Source organism: Haplochromis burtoni, unplaced genomic scaffold (assembly GCF_018398535.1).
Source record: "Haplochromis burtoni strain Fernald_Lab_line unplaced genomic scaffold, NCSU_Asbu1 Contig_713, whole genome shotgun sequence".
Classification (NCBI taxonomy): domain Eukaryota; kingdom Metazoa; phylum Chordata; class Actinopteri; order Cichliformes; family Cichlidae; genus Haplochromis; species Haplochromis burtoni.
This window is the reverse complement of record NW_024583074.1, coordinates 96,553-106,440: the sequence shown is the minus strand read 5'-3', so window position 1 is coordinate 106,440 and position 9,888 is coordinate 96,553. Positions and strand designations below refer to the sequence as shown.

General features: G+C 42.6%; 1 protein-coding gene across 1 annotated transcript in view; it reads left to right on the top strand.

The window, feature by feature from the left end:
• Positions 1 to 9,646, top strand: part of si:dkey-9i23.16 (uncharacterized protein LOC571915 homolog) — a 10,441-nt gene extending 795 nt beyond the window's left edge. Inside the window, exons 2-6 of the mRNA XM_005949862.3 lie at positions 4,114 to 4,180; positions 4,265 to 4,375; positions 7,516 to 7,572; positions 9,030 to 9,179; positions 9,315 to 9,646. Coding sequence (XP_005949924.1) covers positions 4,114 to 4,180; positions 4,265 to 4,375; positions 7,516 to 7,572; positions 9,030 to 9,179; positions 9,315 to 9,422 — 493 coding nt within the window. The 3' untranslated portion in view covers positions 9,423 to 9,646. The remainder of the gene's footprint in view (positions 1 to 4,113; positions 4,181 to 4,264; positions 4,376 to 7,515; positions 7,573 to 9,029; positions 9,180 to 9,314) is intronic.
• Positions 9,647 to 9,888: the final 242 nt, after the last annotated feature.

Sequence of the window (9,888 nt, the reverse complement as noted above, 5' to 3'; positions counted from 1 at the left end):
TGTGTGTGTGTGTGTGTGTATGTGTGTGTAGTTGTAGTCTGCAGTAGTTGCATCACAAGAAAAGATTTTTTTGTTTTCTTTTTGTAAATGGATTTCCATTTTTATACAGTAGGATAAGGACCTGCTTTGTCTGCTTGTGAAGTGTATGGTAGAAGTTAGTAAGTAAAAAAGTGAAAAAGTTTACATTTATTTCTATAGCGAGTTTAAGGATTTAAAAAATAAAAGTAAAATAAAACAGTCACAAAGTGGTTTACAGAGGAAAAGCAGCTTGTGTAAAGTTAACCATGACACACATGTGCCCAGGCACTGAGACAGTGTTTAAACCTGTTTAAGGTGTGAGGAGTGGGTGGCTTGTAGGTCACACTAATAAGTGAGAATGTAGTAATGCCTTATAGCTCCACAAAACAAACAGCCCAGGAAAATGACTTGAAATGGCTTCATGCAGCTGTTTACCCGAAACAACAGTTTTCCCTGTCTGTACTGTGCTGTGGTTATATACTCTGGAGCACCTCTATGGCTCCAGTTTACAACTGTGAAATGTGGATCAGCCGTTCACTCCTGTACAGGAAGTGTGGACCGACTGTCCATTTGAAATGTTTGAGTTTCTGATTCCAAAGGGTGTACCCCAACAGCAAGTGCAGAAACTGGGGAGTAGATCCATCTAGATCACAGGTGTCTAACTCCAGGCCTCGAGGGCCGGTGTCCTGCAGGTTTTAGATGTGTCCTTGGTAATTTGGTCATTTAAATGTTCCTCCTCAAAATGTCTCGAAGTTCTCCAGAGGCCTGGTAATGAACTAATCATGTGATTCAGGTGTGCTGACCCAGGGTGAGATCTAAAACCAACTCTAAAGCCCTCGAGGCCTGGAGTTTGACACCCCTGATCTAGATGATGAAAATCTAGTCAAGTGCAAGTAGCCCTCCTGATTATAGAGCCTAAAAAGGCTAGGTTAAAGATTTACAAGTGTCTACAAATTTAGACTTTAAAGTGCAAAATATTGTATTTAAGCAAATGATAGGAATCATGTAATTAAATCACCTGATTGTATTCTAACTTAACTGCTCTAACTAACTTTATCCTAATGCTGATTTCTGAAACTGTTCTTGAGCTGAATGAAACAGAAGAGGAAGCATGCCTTGATGAAATCCTTTCCTGCCATGCCCGAAAGTCCAAATGGGGAAGCAGTGACTCATTACCAACTTCTCAGTTCCTTTCATACTTTAATTCAACATGACAAAAAATAAGTAGAGAATAAGCCAGAAATTAAACTAATGTTGGGTCGTTGTTAATGCTGCTCACTGAGTCCAGTCTTCTTCTGATGTGACAATCTGCTCAGCTACAGGAAAGTAGAAGAAGAACCCGACCCTCCCTAAACAGCTCATATAACCACATGCATCGTCTATTCACAGACACACACACACACACACACACACACACACACACACACACACACACACACACACTTGTACATTCAGCAGTTTCTCACAGTATATCTCGACACTTCCTTCTCTTCAGCTCAACAAACAGCTCATATCTTTGTACTTCATACTCATTCGTTACAGAGCAGTGTTTGACACCAACACCACAGACTGTGACAGCGTGGAATCCCCACAGAAGAAGAAGATTCTTGGAAAGGGTCCAAATCAGGATTCAGTCAATGGCAGCAAATACGACGAGATGGCAGCTCCATCAGTGCTGTCATAGATTTGATGTTACACACACGTTTCATTAAACCAGTTCTTCTTTCCAATGACCAACAGGGGGCGCACTCCTCTGGCTGGTATAAAGATCTGGTTGTATAGAAGTGTATGGTAAAATGTTTGTAAATGAAAAAGTTTATATTTATTTCTATAGCGAGTTTAAGGATTTAAAAAATAAAAGTAAAATAAAACAGTCTCAAAGTGGTTTACAGAGGAAAAGCAGCTTGTGTAAAGTTAACAGTGTTTAAACCTGTTTAAGGTGTGAGGAGTGGGTGGCTTGCTGCTCCACAGTTTTGGAGCTTTAGTAGATTAAAGTATATGATATCTAAAGATGGACACTCACATCCAATCTGGTCTGAAGGATGAACATTGTGAGGTTCCACAGTCAAAGTCTACAAAACTCACATAGACCAAGAACACCAAGAACACTAAACTTTAAGCAGTATGCTTGACAGAGCTTTGTATGTGTTCTGTCTGTAGCTGCCCATATTCACTATGTTTTCCACTTGTCTGTACCCTATCTCCATCGTCTGAACTGTAATACACACTGTCAGTCACTGGACACCACATATACATGAATAACAGAGAATAAAGAACCATCCAATACACTTTTTATCACATTAAATGCTTACATTAGAACACCCTTTCACACATTCAGAACTTGTAAGGACTAATGTGAAATATCAGAGCATCACAGTCGCAGGTGTCAGAGTGTGGAACGACTGTGTAGATGAAGTGAAAAGAACATCAATACACATCTCTTTAAAAACATTGCATCCATTCGGGAAACGCTGTTCTCAGTGATCGAGGTGTCCCACTGTATTTTAAGATCGAGGTCCAACATCTCTAAAGTTAGAAACATCCTGTCTCAGAGTGACGCTGAAAAACTAGTTCATGCATTTATTACTTCCAGGCTGGACGACTGTAATTCATTATTATCAGGAAGTCCTAAAAACTCCCTGAAAAGCCTTCAGCTGATCCAAAATGCTGCAGCAAGAGTCCTGACAGGGACTAGAAAGAGAGAGCAGATTTCTCCTGTTTTGGCTTCCTGTTAAATCCAGAATTCAAAATCCTGCTCCTCACATACAAGGTCTTAAATAATCAGGCCCCATCTTATCTTAATGACCTTGTAGTACCATATCACCCTATTAGAGCACTTCCCTGTTCAATATTAATACTATACAAAGAATAAAACTACTTCTACTAAATGTAAAACTGGAATCCCATTTTCTCAAAGTTCTGCTTCTTTGGATTGGTAAGAATACATCACATGAACAAAGGAGTGAATGTTGGCAGCGTAGTGAAGCAGAAAACGTTGTTGTAAGAGTTTTTTATTAACCTGCCTATCAATCTGTTTTCCCTCTTCATGCCTTTTCCTCTTTTTCCTTCCCTCTTCTCCTTCTTCTCACCACCATCTGTTTCTTGTCCTGCAGCATTCCTGTTCTTCCCAAGAGGATTCTGACATGTGGTTTTAATGAACTAACACGCAGTTACTTTTATCTTTCCCTATCTCATTGTGTTCTCTGTTCCCCGATGCATGAGAGCCTTTCCAAACAAACAGCACATACACACACATACGTATGTGGGTCTGTGCATAGCCTTTTTCTTTTTTAATCTGCTTTATCTTCCGGTTGGGTATGTTTTTATTTTTTTAGCCGCACTTGGGTTATGTTTTTAGTGGGATTAAGAATAAATCTGACTTTGAGTTCTGACCAGAACAGAGCTGATTTTTTTGTTTGTTTGTTTTTCTGGCAGAAAAGAGAAATCAGGAAGAATAAATCCCAGAACAGCAAAAGTACTCTAACAACTGAACGTTTGGCAACATCATAGCGTGTTCCTATTGTTCTCCATTTGGCCTCCAGATTGTGCCCCATGTCTTGTAGACGGACCCCACTTTGTGATTAGTAGACTTTTCAAATTTGGCAATTAGTGACTCATCATAGTTCTGATCTTCATATAAGCATAAGACAGCATGCAGATGTCTCTGTGTAGCATACTGAGTACCAGGTAAGTGTGCAGGTTAAAGACTTTGTCTGCAAATGAAGTGGTCTCCTGTTTACTCCCGTGTAGCCGAGGATTTCCTTTTCACAGTGGGAGAGTTTCTTTTTAATGTTTTGTAAAGATTTCAGGTGCATGTGATTATAACAGTTCATCATATTTATGTTAACCTTAATCATACTGTTACACTGGTTTTATTGTTTCATATTTAAGAAGCGCTTTACGCTACATCCAGTCATCCACCAATTCTTACACTGGTGTGATGTTTAGGTTAGTCTACCAGTAGCACTTAGTGAAGCTCTTAGTCTCATTGTTATTTCTGAACTGTTTGAGAACTGATTCTCACCTGCCTGTGTCCACATTTGTGTGGATATACTGTCCATACTGCAGTTTGATATACTGTTTCCTGTCTTGCAGTGACATGGCTTCTGAGGGAGCAAGGTTACGTCGCCTCTTTGCCTGGTTTGACCCTGAGAGTGTTGCGGTGAGATTTAGACACAACTAAGCTGCTTGACTGAAGCTCACTTGTAACTTCATATATATTATTCAGTGGTTGTCTTTTGCGCAGGTGCTCACCATCCTGTTGGGGCTGTTCCAGGTGCTGTTCTCTGCCCCGTTTGCTTACATTGACCAAAGTCTTCCAAAACTCTTCATACTGCCACTAGTCTTAGGAATTGTGGTATGTACTTCATGATTCCCCCACCAATTTGCAGCCATAACGTAACATTCACACACATTCACACTCTGATGGACGCTTCAGAGAACAACTTTGGGTTAGCATCTTGCCCAGGATCTTGACACTCAGACTGGAGGAGCCAAGCATTGAACCACCAACCTTCCAATGTGTAGATGTCCTGCTCTAGGGCGTAGATTCAGAACCTGAGAGCAAGGCTACACCCATATGGGAGATTGTCCTGGGAAAATTTGCTTCAGGCCCAGGAACGTCAGCAGAGCTTGCACAACAGAGGGGCTAGGCTCAGACAGTTTTTGATTGTATTGCTTCTTTCTTCTAGCTCAAGGATCCTTGCTAAGTGGCAAGGACCCTTTGTGGTCACATGGCGATTGGGTGATCTTGACTAATAAGTAGTGCGATCGGACAGGGACATGCAGATATACCACTAAGTTGAAGCCTATAGAGAGGCTGGAACTGCTTCTCAGATGAGACTGGTGAAGGAAAGATGAGTCGTCAGAGGTGCCAGATTCCACCATTCCTGTCTTGCTCCATTGTGATGACCATCTCACACAGGCCCACATAGCAGCTGTACTGCAACAGCACTTTGCAGATGTGTTCTCCCCCTGCCTGGTTGTACTACACTCATAGAGCATTGTTGAAATGTGCTCTGGCGTGGCGGTGCAGTCACGCACCTATTGGTTACCTGAACATGTAAGACAAATTTATCAGAAGGAGGTGGCGTCTATGCTGGAGGTGGGAGTGATAGAGCCCTGTAGCTCCTGGTGTTGCCCCATAGTGCTTGTGGTGAGGAGAAATGGGTCTTTATGGCTCTGTGTGGGATACCACAAGCTGTCAGGTTGATGTTTATTCCAAGCTCCAGTTTGACAAGCTACTGGTCCAGTTAGGCACTGCTTGTTTTTTCACAACGCTGGATTTGACCAAGGGCTACTGTGTCCGGGAGTCCCTGAGGCAGGAGGGCTCATAGCCAACCCAAAAAGAAGTGAGCACATTGATGGAGGGCGGCACACTATCTGGGGCATCACCTGGGAGGCAGGCAGGTGCGCCTGCAGACAGACAAAACTACAGCCATCGTCCCAGAACCAAAAAAGAAGTGAAGCAGTTTTTGGGTCTGACTGGCAACTGCTGCTAGTTCATGCTTAGTGTAGCCGCTAAGGCTGGTAGGCCTGCTGTTGACTACACGCGTCGCCTCCCACTCTAACTCTTCTTGCTGTTGGGACTGCAATATAAATATCAGGATAAAACAAGTATGATCAAAACAACATAAACCATAAAATAAACACAAATTTCCACTTTGTGACAGATCCCACACGGCATTTGACCAGTTCCCTGTGGGGAACCCCTACTCCACACCCTTACTTTTCCTTCCCTTTTAATAATAATAATAATAATGGATTGCATTTATATAGCGCTTTTCAGGGCCCTCAAAGCGCTTTACAATGCCACTATTCATTCACTCTCACATTCACACACTGGTGGAGGCAGCTGCAGGTGTAGCCACAGCTGCCCTGGGACAGACTGACAGAAGCGAGGCTGCCATATCGCGCCATCGGCCCCTCTGGCCAGTTTTAATCTGTAGATGGATGCCTCGAACAGAAGCCTGGGGGCCGTTTTGGGTCGACAGCCCTGTTGTCTACATTAGCCCAAAACTGTCTGTGAGAGAGGCCAGAGAAGGAGGACTGAGTTCACCTCGACTGAAAAGACACCGCAGTATAAAATCATAATTATTACTGTGGTTGTTGTCATTGTGGCTAATAGGAATAAATGGACTCTCACTTTTGTTGTGGAAGTTTTCCATTCAAATAAAGGCTGCAGACGAGCGGTAGCTAACGTTCTTTAATCAAAACACAAAGAACAGACAACCAAGCTTGATGAAGTCCCTGTCCCGCCGTCTGTCCCGCGGTCAGCGGGACAGACGGTCAGCAGAGTCTGAGCCCAGCATGGCCCTCAGTGAAATACCTTCTCCAGGAACAAAAGGCAGCACACAGCTGTTTCACACTCCCTTGCTACCTCCCAGAGTCCTCGAAGACACAAAAGACTCTTCCTGTGGAGTTATCTGCTTCCCCCAACTTCCTTACTACACCCCCACCATCTGTCTTACTGTATGAGTGTGAGACATGTTTAAATCCAGTGGCACCAAGGTATCATACAATAAAATAATGTGATTAATACATAAGTAAAAGAAATTCCCATACAGCCTCCACACACTGTGTGCATCGGGTCCTTGCCATAATGTAACTGACTTCATTATGGCAACAATCAGATTGTTGCACTTTTGGGGGAGCATCAGAATCAGAATCAGAATCAGAAAGGGTTTTATTGCCAAATGTTGAGCGGGTTTACAACATTAGGAAATTGCTGTGGTGCTTCAGTGCAAACATACTGTCATAAATACTGTTATAAATTAAGCTTAAATAGACATGAAAATAAAAATGAGAATAAGAATTAAAAGAGATGAGACTGAACATCTTTTAATCTCAAATGATCGATTTAGTCCCTCACATTAGACCAGTTCTACTACTAACTGGAAAGTAGGTGCTTTGATTTCTCATGGCTCCAGCCTGCAGACTAAATTGTCTTTTGGCCTGCAGCCTGATGGGAACAAACAGAGTGTACAAAGTGTCCTTTGGAGTGGGTGTATGTTGTATATGAAGCACTTGGGTAGAAAAAAGTACTTGAATGAGGCATGTTGTATAAAGTGCTTTAAGTGATCAAGTGCAGTAGAAAAGAGCTAAAAAGTTGCCCATTGCCTGCATATACACACAGTACGCATGTTGTTTTTGTTCAGGGAAGGCCTTGTGTGAATCCTGTCCTACATGTACTCCAAAAACATGGTGCATCATAAGAGTTCATACAGTAAAGGAGGCCACAAACTGTAGAACAACTGGAATCTCTCATCATTCAAAATGGAAAAGCTTTTGATTTTAAAATATTTTTGTAAGTTGAATTAAACCATGTGCTTTGTGTACCCCCCACCCCAACAAATGAAAGAATTCCTTAGTTCGAGGATTTTGTTCTACTGTTTCATATTTGACTTGTACACTGTTTGATTTGTGCGCTCCTGCTTGCTATCATTTATCATTGAAGCAACATTAACCTTCCAGTTATATTTCTTGTGTGTCTTGCAGGTTATGGCAGGGGGGTCCTTGACAATGGCCAATGAAAAGAACCCTAGCAGACTACTAGTGAGTTGGCATGAAATGCTAATGTGAAGGTCAGATTGAAAAAAAGGGAACAAAAAACCAAACTCAAAAACTAAAATATCACATTAGACGGGTTTTCTAACAGCAAATACACTGCTCTGTGTGTGTGTGTGTGTGTGTGTGTGTGTGTGTGTGTGTGTGTGTGTGTGTGTGTGTGTGTCTGTGTGTGTGTGTGTGTGTGTGTGTGTGTGTGTGTGTGTGTGTGTGTGTTGTGTGTGTGTCGTGTGGTGGTGTGTGTGTGTGTGTGTTTTTGTGTGTGTGGTGTGTGTGTGTGTGTGTGTGTGTGTGTGTGTGTTTCTGTGTGTGTGTGTGTGTGTGTGTGTCGTGTGTGTGTGTGTGTGTTGTGTGTGTGTGTGTGTGTGTGTGTGTGTGTGTTGTGTGTGTCTGTGTGTGTGTCGTGTGTCTGTGTGTGTGTGTGTGTGTGTGTCGTGTGTGTGTGTGTGTGTGTGTGTGTCTGTGTGTGTGTGTGTGTGTTCTGTGTGTGTGTGCTGTGTGTCTGTGTGTGTGTCTGTGTGTCTGTGTGTGTGTCTGTGTGTGTCTGTGTGTGTGTGTGTGTGTGTGAGAGAGAGAATCCTTGGCATAACTGGGATTGAGCACTCTTGTTTTTGCGACGTAGCCTGAAAGACCTGAAAAAGTAACAGCAAGCATCGAACTAAAGAAGCAGCTGAGACAATAGTCATCGATGTCTGTCGGTCTAGACCAGGGGTGAGCAATTCCAGGTCTCGGGGACACAGTCCTGAGGTTTTAGATCTCACCCTTGGTCAACACACCTGAATCACATGATTAGTTCATTACCAGGCCTCTGGAGAACTTGAAGACATGTTGAAGAAGTCATTTTGCCATTTAAATCAGCTGTTTTGGATCAAGGACACATCTACAACCTGCAGGACACCGGCCCTCGAGGCCTGGAGTTCCCCACACCTTGTCTAGAAAGTGTTACAAAGACATTTGTAATGCTTTGGGACTCCAGTAAACAACAGTGAGAGCAAAATTGCTCCAAGAAGCCAGAACATCATCTACAGACCTGCAGGCCTCACCTGCCTCAGTTATAAGACTGGGAAAAAAATGCATGGGCATAGGCTTAGGAGGAACCCAATGCTGACCAAGAAGAACACAAAGGCACTCAGGTTTCCCAAAAACATCCTGATGATGCCCATTCGATGAGGAAAAAGCTAAAGTGTTTTAGTCCTGTTGCATGTGGTGTAAAATCATTACATTTCAAAAACACAGTTTTTAAAGTAATGATACTCAGGTTTGTGTAATCTTAAAATTAGTTTGTTCTGAAACGTGTAGAGTAAGTATAAGAAACATGCCAAAAGACTAAGACTGCTATCATGTCTCACAGTGTCCCAATACCTGATTACATTCCTGATAAAATGAGCATTTTTTGTATTACATAATCTCACATGATTAATAAAATCACTCTGTCTCCTCTGCAGCTTCAAGGTTGTGTCTGGAGCAATGTGGTTGGTCTGTTGGGGACGTTGCTTGCTTTCGGCCTGTATTACTACACCCTCCACACATCACCCAGAGAAGTCACATGCTCGGATGACTACTACTCGAGGGTTTGCCTCCCACAACTACTGGCAGTCAGTGTCATCAGTTATGTTTTGGTTTTTGCCCTTTCACTTATTTTGACACATTGATCTCTTTTCATTTTCCCCCTTTCTAATCCTAAAAGTCCTGTGGATTGTAGTACAGCCTGTCTCTCTTGTGCTCTGCAGGACTACTCCTGGAGCGTGACGCTGCTGCTGCTGCTCTTTGACACCGGTGCTGTGGTCATGCACTGTCTCCTCTCTATCGCCGCCTTCAAAACACTGAAGACAAACTGAGACACACAAACCAAAACCACTGTAGTAGTCATTCTACTTTGGTGTCCTGAGCTTGATTCCTGGTGTAAGAAAACTTAATGGAATCTGACTTTTCCTTTACTGACAAGTCAGAATATCCACTGATCCCACCCTCTGTACAAACAACTACTTTCACTATATCTTATGTTTTGTAACCACTGTATAACAAAGACCCTCATTAATAAATGTGATTACTGGTTGTCACTGTATTATGTGGTCTTCATAGGTTGACCTCTTTGTGAATGGTAGCTTGGTTGTACTAAAGTTACCATCTAATTTTCTGTTGAGCTCCTGGTGATGGGGAGGGCTAGCATTGCACAGACTGTTCCCTTTTCCCAGCTTCCAGTCTGCTTTCAGTAGACAGATGGCCTCACTGTTGGTCTTCAAACTTTTGTTGATAAAACCTTTAGTCAGGGCTGAATCATGTGACCCTAACCCATACATCAGT